Here is a 16,724-nt window from a genome sequence, read left to right on the forward strand (position 1 = left end):
TTTTCATTGGGAAAAGATGAAGGCTTTTGTGCATAACCAATTTGATCGATTTTGAATTGCATATTTATGCCACCCTGAGTAACTCCTTCTCTTTCTTTTTTGCCTGTTGAAACTGCCACAGAGGAAATGGCATGTAAAATGATCTTCAAAATATATTATCAGATTCTCTTAAGAGTGATGGCTAACACCGGTGGAGTGGAACAATGCTTCACGGGTGAAAGTCAGAGTTCTATACCAGCCCCCTGACACCCTGTCATCAGAAGCATGGGTAACTTCTGGAATTCATACTCCTGGCTAGTGCACCTACAATAGTAACTCCATAAGCCTCCAAAATCCTTGATCTGATTGAGCCCCAAATCTGGAGGCCTGGAGCTTTGCTAGATCCCCTTCTTGGAGCTGTGGATGGGCCCCCACCACAAAGGCTGGGCCCACTCAAGTTTTTGAAATCATGGGACAGCTTCCTTTGGTAATGGCTAAAAACAGACACACACAAATGAGCAAAGGAAATAGGGCAAGGATTGGGCAATAGAAATGAGTAAATACTAAATAACAGGAAAAGAAAAGGCAAGTGTCTATTAATGAGGGAAGAAGATGAGGGGATTAGGGAAGAGATGAATTAAATCCAGTTGCACTTTGTTTTCAGGTGAAGAAATGCCTTCCATTTATTAATAATCTCACTTAGGCACATGATTGCACACTCATTTCTTCCCAGAAGGAGGGCTTTTATCATAGGTGCCCACTCTGTGGGGGCCATGACCCACTGCGTACTTGGCACTGTGGGACGATGCTTTTAGGCTAACCCCCACAGCTTTCTGTGGGGAGGGTGGAATGTGATTTGGAGGAAGTGACAATTTCGTGAGGCTTTGAAAGAAGTAGGCTCATAGTTTGATTAAATGAGTAAGGAAAGTTCGAGCATTGAGTGGGATGGGGGAAGCTCAGCTGTTTCTCAGTGTAAAAGAAGAAGTAATGTGATCTAATGGACTTCTTTGAAAACATAGAAACCTGAAGAAATGTCAATCACAGAATTGTAAAATTGCCACCATTATCATTATCATGAAGAAAAACAAACATGCACTTCCAGAATCTCAATGCAGCTTCAAACAACGGAGGGGCACAGTGGAGCACAACAGACACGATCTTAGAGAAGCACCATGGCTCAAGGGAAAGAGCACGGGCTTGGGAGTCAGAGGTCATGGGTTCTAATCCCGGCTCCACCACGTGTCAGCTGTGTGACTTTGGGCAAGTCATTTAACTTCTCTGGGCCTCAGTTACCTCATCTGTAAAATGGGGATGAAGACTGTGAGCCCCATGAGGGACAACCAGATCACCTTGTATCCCCCCAGAGCTTAGAACAGTGCTGTGCACATAATAATCGCTTAACAAATACCAACATTATTGTTATTATTATCTTTGTGGCACTTCAGATACAAGAGCAATATGAGAAACATCAAATCTATACATGGAGTTTATAGATAGGCCTTGCAAAAGCATTCGACACCATCAGTACAAAAGAATTCTTAGTAACTATTACGTAGTAGTGTCCATCTGACAAACCTACATACAGCCAAGAGTCTCTATCACCAACACCGAGCTGAATGCTGTCACTGAAATCCAATATTTAGGCAGCACATTGTCCAATGCAGATAGATGGAGAATTAAGAAAAAAAAATTAAGATGGCTAATATATTATTTGGGAGACTGAAAAGTGTCGCACATCTGTCTCTTTTTTATAAGATGATGCTACTGATAATGAGATCCTGAAAAGACTGCGAAGACAGGTTCATCAACAATGAGGTCCTTTTATACAGTCAGTGGTCAGTTGGCATTAAATCAACAGCCTCTATATCCCAATAGGGCTAGATAGGCTCCTGAGAAGATTAGATAAAAGCAAGTTTCCCAAGCAAATACTTAAAAGTGAGATGAAATGGGTTAATGATTAGAAAAGTGGACAGAAAAAACACATTGAATATACAAAGAACTAAATGACTTAGCATAGGTAGTTAGAAGCCAGGAGGACTCATATCATTTAGGCATAGAGCACTTAGAAACAAGGTCACTGTGAAGAGAAGTTTATAACTCCAAGAAGGTGAAGCAAAATGATGTCAGGCAAAAATGCATTCAAAAAGGTATTTTGCATGCATGCAGATTTGGGAGGGTCGAGCATTGGGCTTATCAGTCACCCTCACATAAACTGCTTAAATTTTTCTATCAGTAGGATCATCGTAAAACCAAAAGTGCAGTGTGCATGTTTTCTCTATATATACATATATTTATACATATTATATTTATATTATATTTATATTATATTTAATATATGTGTTTGTGTATTCACAGAAAAATCTATCCACCACAATATGAGAAAAGGGAAATTAAAACACTTTGGCTTACAAAAAATTCTAACCTAAAAGCCCCAAGCCTTATTAACAGATGAAGTTTTCTCCATTTTATCTAAGAGAAAATTGAGGTGCCGATCACAGGGAAATCAGTGGCCAAACAAGAAATTCATTCTTAACTGTCTACTCTCAGGACAGTAGTTTAACCACTGTACATTACCTGTAGATGCTGGACAGAGATGCAGTTTTGTTTTGTTTTGTTTTTACCAAAGAAGAAAGTTCAAATAAAAAGATCTCTTTAAAATAGAAGAAAGTATGTTTCTCACAAGGAGTAACCAATCAATCAATCATATTTATTGAGGTATTACTAAGTGCTTGGGAGCATTCAATCTTACAGAGTTGGTAGACATGTTCCCTGCCCACAACCAGCTTAGAGTCTAAAGGGGGAGACAGACATTAATATGAACAAATTACAGATATGTACATAAGAGCTGTGGGGTTGAGGGAAGGGTGAATAAAGGAAATATATTTCCAGTGCAAGGGCATGCCAAAGGGAGTGGGGGAAGATGAAAGGAGGGCTTAATCCAGGGAGGCCTTTTGTAGGAGAAATACCTTCAATAAGGATTTGAAGGTGGGGAAAGTAATAATGAGTTGGATATGAAGAGGGAGGGGATCCAGGGCAGAGGCAGATGTGGCGAGAGGTCAGTGGCGAGATAGATGAGACTGAGGTACAGAGAGTAAGTTGGCACCAGAATAGTGAAGTTTGCGGGCTGGGTTATAGTAGGAGAGCAGCAAGGTAAGATAGAAGGGAGCAAGGTGACTGAGTGCTTTAAAGTCAATGGTAAGGAGTTTCTGTTTGATACAGAAGTGGATGGGAAACCACTGAAAGTTCTTGAGGAGTGAGAAAACATGGACTGAATGCTTTCAGAGAAAAATGATCCAAGCATTCATTCATTCATTCATTCAATAGTATTTATTGAGCGCTTACTATGTGCAGAGCACTGTACTAAGCGCTTGGGATGAACAAGTCGGCAACAGATAGAGACAGTCCCTGCTGTTTGACGGGCTTACAGTCTAATCGGGGGAGACGGACAGACAAGAACAATGGCAATAAATAGAGTCAAGGGGAAGAATATCTCGTAAAAACAATGGCAACTAAATAGAATCAAGGCGATGTACAGTTCATTAACAAAATAAATAGGGTAACGAAAATATATACAGTTGAGCGGACGAGTACAGTGCTGTGGGGATGGGAAGGGAGAGGTGGAGGAGCAGAGGGAAAAGGGGAAAAAGAGGGTTTAACTGCGGAGAGGTAAAGGGGGGATGGCAGAGGGAGTAGAGGGAGAAGAGGAGCTCAGTCTGGGAACGCCTCTTGGAGGAGGTGAGTTTTAAGTAGGGTTTTGAAGAGGGAAAGAGAATCAGTTTGGCAGAGGTGAGGAGGGAGGGCGTTCCAGGACCGCGGGAGGACGTGACCCAGGGGTCGACGGCGGGATAGGCGAGACCGAGGGACAGTGAGGAGGTGGGCGGCAGAGGAGCGGAGCATGCGGGGTGGGCGGTAGAAAGAGAGAAGGGAGGAGAGGTAGGAAGGGGCAAGGTGATGGAGAGCCTTGAAGACTAGAGTGAGGAGTTTTTGTTTGGAGCGGAGGTTGATAGGCAACCACTGGAGTTGTTTAAGAAGGGGAGTGACATGCCCAGATCGTTTCTGCAGGAAGATGAGCCGGACAGCGGGGTGAAGAATAGACTGGAGCGGGGCGAGAGAGGAGGAAGGGAGGTCAGAGAGAAGGCTGACACAGTAGTCTAGCCGGGATATAACGAGAGCCTGTAACAGTAAGGTAGCCGTTTGGGTGGAGAGGAAAGGGCGGATCTTGGCGATATTGTAGAGGTGAAACCGGCAGGTCTTGGTAACAGATAGGATGTGTGGGGTGAACGAGAGAGACGAGTCAAGGATGACACCGAGACTGTGGGCCTGAGAGACGGGAAGGATGGTCGTGCCATCGACGGTGATAGAGAAGTCTGGGAGAGGACCGGGTTTGGGAGGGAAGATGAGGAGCTCAGTCTTGCTCATGTTGAGTTTTAGGTGGCGGGCCGACATCCAGGTGGAGATGTCCCGGAGGCAGGAGGAGATGCGAGCCTGAAGGGAGGGGGAGAGGACAGGGGCGGAGATGTAGATCTGCGTGTCATCTGCGTAGAGATGGTAGTCAAAGCCATGAGAGCGAATGAGTTCACCGAGGGAGTGAGTGTAAATGGAGAACAGAAGAGGGCCAAGAACTGACCCTTGAGGAACTCCAACAGTTAAAGGATGGGAGGGGGAGGAGGCTCCAGCGAAGGAGACCGAGAATGACCGGCCAGAGAGGTAAGAGGAGAACCAGGAGAGGACAGAGTCCGTGAAGCCAAGGTGAGATAAGGTATGGAGGAGGAGGGGATGGTCGACAGTGTCAAAGGCAGCAGAGAGGTCAAGGGGGATTAGAATGGCAGCAAGCAGCAAAGTGAAGTATGGACTGGAGTGGGGAGAGATAGGAAGCAGGGAAGTCAGCAAGGAGACTGATAAAGTAATCAAGGTGGAATAAGATAAATGCTTAGATTAATGTGGTTGCAGTTTGGATGGAAAGGAAAGGGTGGAGTTTAGCAACATCATAAAGGTTGGACCGACAGGATTTAGTGACAGACTGAATATGTGGGTTGAATGAGAGAGATGAAACAAGGATAACATCAAGGTTAAAGGCCTGTGAGTCAAGGATGGTGGTGCTGTATACAGTGATCAGAAAATTACAGGGAGGACAGGGTTTGGGTGGGAGCATAAAGAGTTCTGTTTTGGACATGTTAAGTTTGAGGTGTCTGCAGGACATTCAAGTAGAGATGTCTGGAAGGCAGGAGGAAATGAGAGACTGAAGAGCGGGAGAGAGATAGATGTGGTCGTTGATGCCATGGAAGTGAATGAATTCTCCAAAGCAGTGGGTGAAGATGGAAAATAAAAGGGGACCCAGAACTGAACCTTAAGGGGCTTTCACAGTTAGGGGGTGGGAAGCAGAGGAGGATCCCGTGACAGAGGTTGAAAATGAGCGGCCAGAGAAATAGGCGGAGAACCAGGAGAGGAAACCAAAGTTGGATAATGTTTCCAGGAGAAGGGGGTGGGCCACAATGTTGAAGGGAGCTGAGAGGTCTAGGAGGATTAGGTCAGAGTAGAGGTCATTGAATTTGGCAAGAAAGAAATCATTTGTGACCTTTGAGAGGGCGGTTTCTGTGGAGTGAAGGGGATGGAAGTCAGATTGAAGGAGGTGAGGGAGAGAATTGGAGGACAGGAACTGGAGACAGTGGGTGTAGAAAACTCACTCAAGGATTTTGGAGAGGAATGGTAGAAGGGAGATGGGGAGATAACTGGAAGGAGCCCTGTAAGACAGGCAACTAAAGTAACTAGATTAATGAATTTAAACCTTGGTTTATTTTCAGAAGAACTCTTGAGGACCTTGCTAAAAGAGCAGAAAGGTTGAAATAAAATAAGCCCAAAAGGACAGATTTAAAAAAAAAATCCCCCAAATGCCTTCCATTGCTGCGTTACTTGCTGAAATTAGGAGTTTCATTTTTAGCACTGGCCAGAACTCTAGGATCGTTTTAGGGAGACTTCTGAGGCAAACACAGCATCAGCCAAGTCAGCTCTCAACTTGAAAGTCACCTGGAGTTTTCACAGATGTGCTTTTTGATTCTAGAGTGAAATGTAAGTCAATGTTCTGTTGTGAGCAGAATAGAAACCTCTCTAATTACAGGTGCTTGGCAGTTTCAGTCAGATGACTGCTTTGTTTCTTCTCCAGAACTACTTACTGCAGGTTAAGTTGGTAGCTTCAGCAGAAAGCTAGAGAACGTAGGATCTGCTGGACCTCCACTATTTTCATATTGACTATTAATTACTTAACATAACACAAATGAACAAGAAAAAAAATCAGAAGGCCTACATTTCTTCTAGTTTTCATTGATACATTAGATCAACCAATATATTGCTCATTATACATCTGCTCTTTTATGAAACTCAGTATGTGCACTTTTGTTCCTCAAATAAATATCTTTATTGTAGAATAAAGTAGGAAATGATATTGCTCAAAATCTGCCAACTGATTATTGCTGTGCACTATAAACTGTGCTTCAATCTCTTCTGTCTTGCCATCAACACCTTTCTCATGTCCTCTCTCTGGCCTGGATCTCCCTTCCCCTTCTTATCTGACAGGCCACCACTCTCCCAACTTACATTCAAACCCCTCTAAAATCATATTTCCACTAAGAGACCTTCCCTGACTTACCTTTCAATTCCCCTATTCTCGCTCCCTTTTGCACTGCCTATGCACTTGGGTTTGTTCCTGTTAAGCACTTTTATATTCAACACTTGTCCAGCCCCACAGCACTTATGTACATATCCTTATACTCTGGTATTTTCCCTACCTTTCTTAGTGTATTTGTTAAGTGCTATATACCAGGCACTGTTCTAAGTCCTGGGGTAGATACAAGGTAATCAGGTTGGATACAATCCAGGTCCCACATGGGGCTCACAGTCTTAATCCCCATTTTACAGATGTAGTAACTGAGACGTGGAGAAGTTAAGTGACTTGCCCAAGGTCACGCAGCAGACAAGTATTAATCCCCATTTTACAGATGAGGTAACTGAGGCACACAGAAGTGAAGTGGCTTACCCAAAGTCACCCAGAAGACGTGGCAGAGCTGGGACTAGAACCCAGGTCTTTCTGACTCCCAGGCCTGTGCTGTATCCACTAGGCCACAGAGTTTATTTTAAGGTCTGTCTCCCCCTGTAAGGGATTATGCCTGCCAACTCTATTGTACTCTATTCTCCCCAATGCTTAGAGAGTATGCAGAAAGCTCTCAATAAATACCAGTGATTGACTGAGTGACATGCTTTCTGTGCTCCAGACTCAGGGAATTTAAGGGCCCTTGGCATCTCCCCCACTGGACAGACATTCTGCCTCCCCAGGTACCTATACCAGCTTCCCTCTGTGCCACCAAGGAAAGTCCATTCCATCCTGCCTTCCTCCACCTGGGTAGGAAAGAGAAATATACTCACTTCATAAGGCATTTACAAAATCTCAGGAGGACTATGGTGGCTATTATAGCAGTTGCTGTGGCTATGGATGTACCTTGGACTCCAAGGGACTAGACTGTAAGTTTGTTGTGGGCAGGAAACGTATCTGTTTATTGTTGTATTGTACTCTCCCAAGCACTTAGTACAATGATCTGCACATAGTAAATACTCAATAAATATGACTGAAGTCTGAAATTATTCTTTTGACATAGCACCCTACTGCTATTTATTTTTATTTTGTGCATTTGTCTTTTGTTTTTTATTTTTTAGTGTTCAATTTTTTCACTACACTTTGTGTGCCTGTCTTCTGTTGCCACTCTTTCTTATATTTTTAGATTGTAAGCCCCTTGAGAGCCAGGGGCTGTATCTAATTCCCACATGTGTATTCTTTCCAGACTTAGTACAGTGTTCTGCACAAAGTAAGCTCTTAATAAATATATTTAGTACTACTAATACTCAAGTCAGCCTATAAAGATCCTTGACTGTCCTTGCTAAACTATGGCATATAGTCAATTAACCAATTTTCATTCATTAACACCTGTGTGAGGGAAGGCCTCTTGCTGCTACTACTATTCTCCTTTGTTAGCTCTACAGATTATTCTCATTGATAGCATTTACTGAATGCTTACTGTGTGCCCTCTGTTCTAAGACCTGATTTCTTATTGTGTGCCCTCTGTTCTACGACCTGATTTCTTGTTCACCAAGGAAAGTTCTTAATGACCATGTGTTATCTGAAAAGATAGTACAGTGTTCTTTTCACTGAAACAAAGAATCAGGAGACTGTCATTTTGTTCCTTGTTCAATTATATTTCCACTTCTTTAAAATGAGAGACATGTTGCACTTTTTTGGGCTGGAAGTAAGGCTGGTAAATGCTTTAAGCTCTTTTGAAAAAAAGACTCTCTTTATATGTAAAGTCATTTTAAAAAGGATGGTCCCCCAAGGAGCACTCTGATAGGATTTAGTCACAGAAGTTGGAAGTATGTGGCATTTAATTATCATGGAAATACAGTAGTAAGCATAAAATGTCATTACCATAGTGTCTTGTTCAGGCAGAAAATATCGATATGTTCAAGACAGCTTGGATAACTTCATGAACTACAGATCCATAATTGGTTATTAGAGGAAAAGTTAAAGAAGTTAGATAGCTCATTAAGAGTTCAGATAGATTAATGGATGAGAGGTCCCTAATAGGTTACTTGAGGGAAATGTTAAGGATGTTAGAAAATATATTTTTTGTTAAATCTGTGAGGATGGATGCCCCTAATCTTCCAAGCAAACTTTGGAGTCATTGCTTAATTCAGAATGTAGGTCTTCAGGGACCAATATGGCATTGCTTTCTCTCACCAAGAAAAAAATTGTTAGAAATCCATTTTACCATCTGTTTTGATTTTCGCTTATTCTAACACAAAACCTTCAAAGGTTACCCATTCCTCTCCACTTCAAGAAGGAACTCCTAATTACTGGTTTAAGAATACTCAGTACGTTACACAATTGGACACTTGATTAGTGCTTTGTATAATTCTGTTTGTAAATATTTTGAAAACCTCCTTTACCATTAGATTGTAAGCTCCTCATGAGCAGGGAATGTGTCATTTGCTTAGTACTTCCCAAGTACTTAGTTCAGTGCACTGTAAATAGTAGATGCTCATTAAATACTATTGCTACTCTTCCTCATTTCTCCCCCAGCGAACACGCTTCATTTCTCCCAAGTTCATCTTCACACTGTGCCTTGTTCATGACTCTCTTGCCTCTGACCTTCAACATGAAGTGGGAGGATGTTCCAGGCCAGAGGCAAATGTGAGCGAGAGGTCAGTGGTGAGGTAGAAAAGATCGAGATATAGTGAATAGATTGGCATTAGAGGAGCCAAGAGTGCAGGGCTGGGTTGTAGCAATAAATCAGAGAGGTAAGGCCAGCGGGGGATGGGGGCGGGAGGAGTGGGTAAGATGACTGAGTGCTTTTAAAGCCGATGGTAAGGAGTTTCTGTTTGATACAGAGGTGGATGGGAAACCACTGGAAGTTCTTGAGGAGTGAGGAAACATGGACTGAACGTTTTAATAGAAAAATGACCCAGGTTGCAAAGTGAAGTACGGACTGGAGTGGGGATAGACAGGAGGCAGGGAGGTCAGCAAGAAGGCTGATGCGGTACTCACAGCAGGATAGGATAAGTGCTTGCATCAACAGGTAGCAGTTTGGATGGAGAGGAAAGGGAGGATTTTAACAATGTTGTGAAGGTTGAAACAACAGGATTTGGAGACAGATTGAATATGTGGGTTGAATGAGAGAGAAGAGTCAAGGATAATGGCAAGATTATGGCCTTGTGAGACAGGGAGGCCCCTCTCAGGGTCACACCTGGAGAGTTTCCAGTACTTTACCAGCCTCGACTATGGGAGGAAGAGCCAAGCAGAGGCTTATCCATTCCTTTCCTAATTTGGGCAGTGGCTAGCAAGTGGAAGGCAATCTGCTTCAAGTCAAGACTCCCCTGTGCTGGGCAGCAGCAGCAGGGGAGAGAGTCGAGGGCAGAGACTCAGGTTTAGCTGCGTGGAAGGAGGCAATGGTATCCATTCAATTGTATTTATTGAGCGCTTATTGTGTACACAGCACCATACTAAGTGCTTGGAAAGTACAATTCGGGCAACAGATAGAGACAATCCCTACCCCAAAACGGGAAACCACTTTCATATTTTTACCAAGAAAACTTTATGGATACACTACCAGAACAACAATTGCAGATGGAAGTGGGACGTTCTGGGAGACATGTGTCCATGGAGTCGCTATGGGTCGGAGATGACTTGAAAGCATAAGACAAGAGACAGGGAGGATGGTGCTGCCATCAAAATGATGAAAAAGTCAAGGGGAGGGCACAGTTGGGGTGGGAAGATAAGGAGTTCTGTTTTGGACAAGTTAGGTTTGAAAGACAGCAGGACATTCAACTAGAGATGTCCTGAAGACAGAAAGAGGTATGAGACTGCAGAGAAGGAGAGAAATCAAGCCTGGAGATATAGATTTGGGAATCATCCACATAGAGATGGTAGTTGAAATCATGGGAGCGAGTGAGTTCTCCAAGGGAATGGTTATAGATGAAGAGAAAAAACAGGGGCCCAGAACCGAGCCTTGAGGGACTCCCACAGTTAGGGTGTGGGGGGCAGTGGAGAAGACCATTAATTAATTGATTAATTAATGATGGAATCTGTTAAGCGCTTACTATGTACCAGGCAATGTACTAAGCGCTTGGGTGGATACAAGCAAATCGGGTTGAATTCAGTCCCTGTCCCATGTGTATAATGCATGTTACAATTGGCCCTCTGGTAAGGAAATGTGTTAGAACATATGGACTAAATCCATTTTGGATATCTATGAGTCCTGGGGCTGGGGGTTCAGAATCTTCTGTGAGGAGGACACATAAATGTTCAAAGTTCATTTTTCTAAATGATCCTGTCACTAAATCCAGTTAGTTCCCCTCAAATAGAATTTCACAGGATGGAGAGTTGGGACACTTCAGAAACCTCCTTGAGCAAGATCCATGTTACTCTTTCCAATGGCTCCTGACTCTGTCTCCTTATTTCCCTTTCAAGATGCTAAATGCTCTTTTGAGCTCCCCTTAAAACAGAAGACACATTAAAAATCTTTCTGAGCTCCCCAAAACACATGAAAAGCTCCCTGTAAATTATCCCTTAAAGTCCCTACACAATTCCACACTTTACCCTACCCTTCTATTGCCCATATTTACTTGATACTTCACTCCTCCTGGGTGGGTTATCAATATGTTAGATTCTTCCAGAAAGGACATTCATTCAATAGTATTTATTGAGCACTTATTGTGTACAGAACACTGTACTAAGCACTTGGACAGTACAATAATAATTATGGTACTTGATAAGCATTTACTATGTGCCAAGCACTGTTCTAAGCACTGGGGTAGATACAAGTTAATCAGGTTGTCCCTTGTGGGGCTCACAGTCTTAAGCCCCATTTTACAGATGAGGTAACTGAGGCACAGAGAAGTTAAGTGACTTGCCCAAAGTCACACAGCAGACAAGCGCTGGAGTCAGGATTTGAACCCATGACCTGCTGACTCGTATCAAGGCAGTAGATCTACATTCAGTGGTGAGGGTTACATGTTGACAGGTTACATCTCAGGTAAAGAACACCCTTTTTTCCTTTTTTAATATATAATCCTTCCCCAACCATGCATTCCTTCCTCCATTCATCCACTTCTGCCCCCTAGAGTCATGCTAATCGACTATCTCAGGATCAGTTCATTCTGAACCTCATCTCTTTCAGCCAGGTGACAGGATTATTATAGTGCACTCATCCTGACTGAATCAGGGATAACAGGATTGCTGTCTGGTGGTTTGATGAACTGAACCAGCCTGTCTCAGGAGTAATTCCCAGATCATTGGGTTCAGTGGTGGTCAGGCACTTAGTTGACCCTACCAATATATTGTGGTGTATTGGTGTAATATGTTACTTGTCTAGTTGAGCTGAGCAACTGCACCTACAGCACCTCCTAATATCACTGCTCTCTTGTGTAATCGACCCCAACAATTTTCGATTAAAAAACAGAGACAATTGATTTTTCAGGCCTGTGCTCATTACTGCGGCTCTTCTCTCCAGCCTCTGCCAGACACTCACATCTTTCTCCAATTATGGCACGGTTATAGGCATGGATCTCTAGTATTCTACTACTTTGTCAATATTCTGAAGAAATAGTGTTAGACGTCTTCGTATGCTCATCCATACTCCCCCTTAGCCAGGAAGAATACTAATTCATCCAAAATGGAAATTGTATTAGCTTGGCTTCATTTGTTTTTAACAAAGCATATTGCCTGCTGAACTGACTTAATTTTTAGCAGGAGTTTGACAGTCAGTTTTCAAATGAATTGCTCCAGTCCATTTTCAGAGACGGACAAATTCCTCTTCATTTCCTTATTGAAAGTATGGAATTGAATTTGGAGATTGCCATTTGTCCAGAAATCTTCAAATGCAAGGGTATTGTAAAACTAGGTTTTATTTTTTGAGCAGCTTAAATTTCATCAGAACCAATTTGCTTTGGACTCTGAAGCTCGGCTAAAGGGTATCAAACCTGTTATGTAACCTAATTTCCGCAGCTGGCAAGAAGATTTTTTGGAGAGATTTTTAATTAGTCTTCCAGCTACATTATGTCATAGTAGAAGAAGTAAAAACCTTAGCCTTATTTAAATTAATCAGCTGCTATTTGCTTCTCTCCCCTGTCAACCAGTGGGCCATTATTTTTCTCTTGCCTCTAGTACATTTGTAAAATGCTTACAACACCTATTCTTTCTCCTGCTAGTTGCATCTGATGCTGTACTTTTGGCTTTTCTAAATTTTGTCCTTACTTACTAATTCTTTTCCCACATACATATCCTTGGAAATGTGTTCTTATTTACACACTGAATGTTATTTATTTTTTTAGCCATAGAAGAATTCAAAATATAGCCAAGTTGGGTTCTGATGGCTTTTCATCTCTATTTGACCTATGCCTACTAATTAGCTTCCCTAAATTGTCCTCATTCAAATTATTCAGCTTGAGCTCAACACTAGTGGGTGAAATCAGCTATTCCTCCACTTGCAATTTTCAGTTTCTTTGCTGCTCATTATTTCTATTCATTATTTTCTATATCCATTCATCTCTATAGGAAGAATTATTAGTAGATGAAAAGGTGCAAAATGTTGCCTGAGGGAACAAATGCTATAATAATTTAGATTTAATGCCTGTGCTAGGAGCTGTGAGGACATTTTAAATATTCTGGTTAAATTTTCTTTCCACAGGTACCATTCTATAAATAATGTTTAATTTTTTTAAAATTCTTTGGAAAGCTTCTGAACAGACACAGTAGGATGCTGATTTAAAGAGGAAGTAACTAAGTCATTTTTGAAAATCAGATACAACTGTAACATATAGTCATTCAAAAGAAATGCAATTTTTTCTGGAAAACAACATGGGACTTGAGTGTAGACTGGATTCTTCCTCCTGTTAAAATATTTTTTCATTTAGTTCTTAACTTGAAGACTTATTCTTTTAGATTTGGAGGTTCTTCACGGTTCAATTATTTTTTTAAAAAAAAACATTGATAGTCTCCAACTCTGTAAAAACACTAAGGGTCAGAGGAGGAAATATATCATACTGTATATACTGAACTGGGTGTATTTTACAGATTCTGGTAAAATCACTATCATGTAGTAGATATTTTTAAGTTGTAAAAGGGAAATGGAAAACTTTGACATGTAAATTCATTTTTCTGAGGAAAAATGACCCACAATCCAAAGATCAATCAGGTAAGGAGCTGATATGCATCACCTGATTAAATAAAAAGGGTTATATATAAAGTATAACAATACTATTTAAGACAAATCATGTATTATAATACATTTTATAATATAAAAATGTATATTCTGAGTAAAAGCTTTACTTTGAAGCATTTTACCAAGTGGAAATATCTAATAACTGGAATTTATTGAAGCCTGCAAAGATGACAGTATATTTAAGTCCTTCCTGTCGGGAGAGAAGGGGCTAATGAAGTCAAGCTGTGTGCAATTCCCTGAAACTCTCCCTCAAAATCTCTCTGTTGAGTCCTACAGGGTTGTCTTGGGTACTTGGAGTACTTGCAAGCAACAAGGTGTTCTTGCTATTCTGATTAGCAAACAGCTGCTTTCCCTAATGATTCTCCAAGGCAGCCCTGACTCTCCATCACTGATTCTTAATCAGGATTGTTTACTTACTGGAACCTCCTATTTCCTCACCATTTCAGATAACAAAAGTTGTATTGAATATTCAAACATACTATAATACTCTATGATACAGAATAATAATATTCCCAAGGGTAGTACTTGTGCCCTTTTCAAAAGGGTTAGAATACTTAAATGCAAGGACAGATCCTGTTGGAGTAAGTTATTACTTGCTTTTGGGTTAGGGCCTTAGAAGGTGCTTCTTTTTCAGAATAATTCCTCATATTTCCAAGAGCATAATGCAGATGTTAACTGTAATGAAATCAATTTAAATGCAGCAGCAACAAAATCCACTTGATAGCCCCTTGCAGTTCATTTAATTTAAGAAAAATAAACATATCAATCTGAACAGGAATGCTCTACATTTAGAGAAGCTGTAACTCTAGAGAAGATTAATTTGAAGTGAAAGTGCAGGAAATCAACAAAACTCTCTTGCATATCAACTAGATGAGAAACTACTTCAGAAACTTTCAAATGACACTTGAACTCAGTCTGTTGTTCCATTACCTGGGTTGGGTTGAAGATATTCTATTGTTTTAGTCATTATTTCCATCACTGCCCTGCTGGTGACATCCACTTTCTGAAATAGAAGAACAAAGAGTTTATAAAAAAAATCCAAGACTATAGACAGTTGGGCAGTAGTTGGAGAAGGTCGTTCTCACTTCTTTATAGATTTGGGCTGATTCCAGGAAAGGCATTTCAAGTCCAGCAATGTAAAGGACAAGGACACATGTCCACTGAGCTTGTCATTGCCTGCTAGAGTAAAATATCAAAGAACGTGGGGCCATTCATAAACAGACTTGCAATAGCAGTACTGCTTAGGACTAAACACGTCTACCAACTCTACTGTATTGTACTCTCCCAAGTGCTTAGTACAGTTCTCCACACATAGTAAACATTCAATAAATGCCATTGATTAACTTTGAATGCATTTTGAGAACTAAGAAGCATTTAAGCACACAAGGAGACTTATTGCAACCTCAATTTTTATTTTACCTAATCAGAAACAAACTAAAGATATATCTTGTTCCATTCCCTGATGATGGCCAACAAGGGAAAAAGCATGGGCTTGGGAGTCAGAGGACATGGGTTCTAATCCTGGCTCTGCCTCTTGTCTGCTGCATGACCTTGGGCAAGTCGCTTAACATCTCTGTGCCTCAGTTTCTTCGTCTTCTAAGATAGAGGTCATTCTCAATCTGCATTAATGAGAAACACTTCAGTAGGCCATCAGGAGCATAAAAGGGAAGGCAAAGGAGACCTGAGAGGCAAACTGTCAGAATAAATTGGCTTAGTATGCTTTTAAATTCTGAAACACTTCAAAACCACTTAATTTCCTGGGTGGACTTCTGTGCAGATTTAACTGCACATAAAAGCACGAGAGGCCAGCATGGTCTAGTGGATAGAGCATGTGTGTGGGAGTCAGAGGGACCTGGGTTCTAATCCTAACTCTGTCACTAGTCTGCTGTGTGACCTTGGGCAAGTTGATTAACTTACCTTGCCTCAGTTACCTCACCTGAGAAATGGGGATTAAGATTGTAATCCCCATCTGGGAAATGGACTGTGTCAATCATATTTATTGATCTTTCCTGGGTACAGAACACTATACAAAGCCCTTGGGAGAGTACAAAATAACAATAGACAAGCACATTTCCTGTCTAGAGGGGGAGACAGACATCCATATAAATAAATAAAATTACAGATATGTACAAAAGTGCTGTGGGGCTGGGAAGGGGGATGAATAAAGGGAGCAAGTCAGGGTGATGCAGAAGGCAGTGGGAGAAGAGGCAAGGAGAGCTTTGTCAGGGAAGGCCTCTTGGAGAAGATGTGCCTTCAATAAGGTTTTGATGGTGGGGAGAGTCTGTTGGATATAAGGACGGAGGGCGTTCCAGGCCAGAGGCAGGACATGGGAGAGAGGTTGTGGCAAGATAGATGAGATCGAGGTACAGTAATAAGGTTAGCATTAGAGAAGCGAAGTGTGTGGGCTGGGGTATAGTAGGAGGATAGCGAGGTAAGGTAGGAGAGGGCAAGGTGATTGCCTGCTTTAAAGCCAATGGTGAGGCGTTTCTATCTGATGTAGAGCTGATTGGGCGAACAATGAAGGTTCTTGAGAAATGAGGAAATGTGGCCTGAATGTTTTCGTAGAAAAATGATCCAGGCAGCAGAGTGAAGTATGGACTGGAGTGGGGAGAGACAGGAGGCCGGGTGATCAGCAAGGAGACTGATAGAGCAATAAATGCAGGACAGGATAAGTGATTGGGTTAACACTGTAGCACCCTGGATGGAGAGGAAAGGGGGGAGTTTAGCGATGTTGTGAAGGTGGAACTGACAGGATTTAGTGATGGATTGAATACGTGGGTTGAATGAGAGAGAAGAGTCAAGGATAATGCCAAGTTTATGGCATTATTGGCTTGTATCTACCACAGTGCTTAGTACAGTGCCTAGCTCATAGTAAGCACTTAACAAATACCATAAAAATAAATAAAATAGTAGTAGTACTTTCAGTCACAAAGTGCAACTAACTCATATTAACAAAGAAATTTTAGAGTCATGTAAAATACTGCC

General features: G+C 41.6%; 1 protein-coding gene across 1 annotated transcript in view; it reads right to left on the reverse strand.

Annotated features, from left to right (window-relative positions):
• Positions 1-16,724, reverse strand: part of SH3GL2 (SH3 domain containing GRB2 like 2, endophilin A1) — a 151,365-nt gene that overhangs the window by 14,418 nt on the left and 120,223 nt on the right. The window contains exon 3 of the mRNA XM_007655640.4: positions 14,670-14,742. Coding sequence (XP_007653830.1) covers positions 14,670-14,742 — 73 coding nt within the window. The remainder of the gene's footprint in view (positions 1-14,669; positions 14,743-16,724) is intronic.

The sequence above is a fragment of the Ornithorhynchus anatinus genome, chromosome X5 (assembly GCF_004115215.2).
Source record: "Ornithorhynchus anatinus isolate Pmale09 chromosome X5, mOrnAna1.pri.v4, whole genome shotgun sequence".
NCBI lineage: Eukaryota > Metazoa > Chordata > Mammalia > Monotremata > Ornithorhynchidae > Ornithorhynchus > Ornithorhynchus anatinus.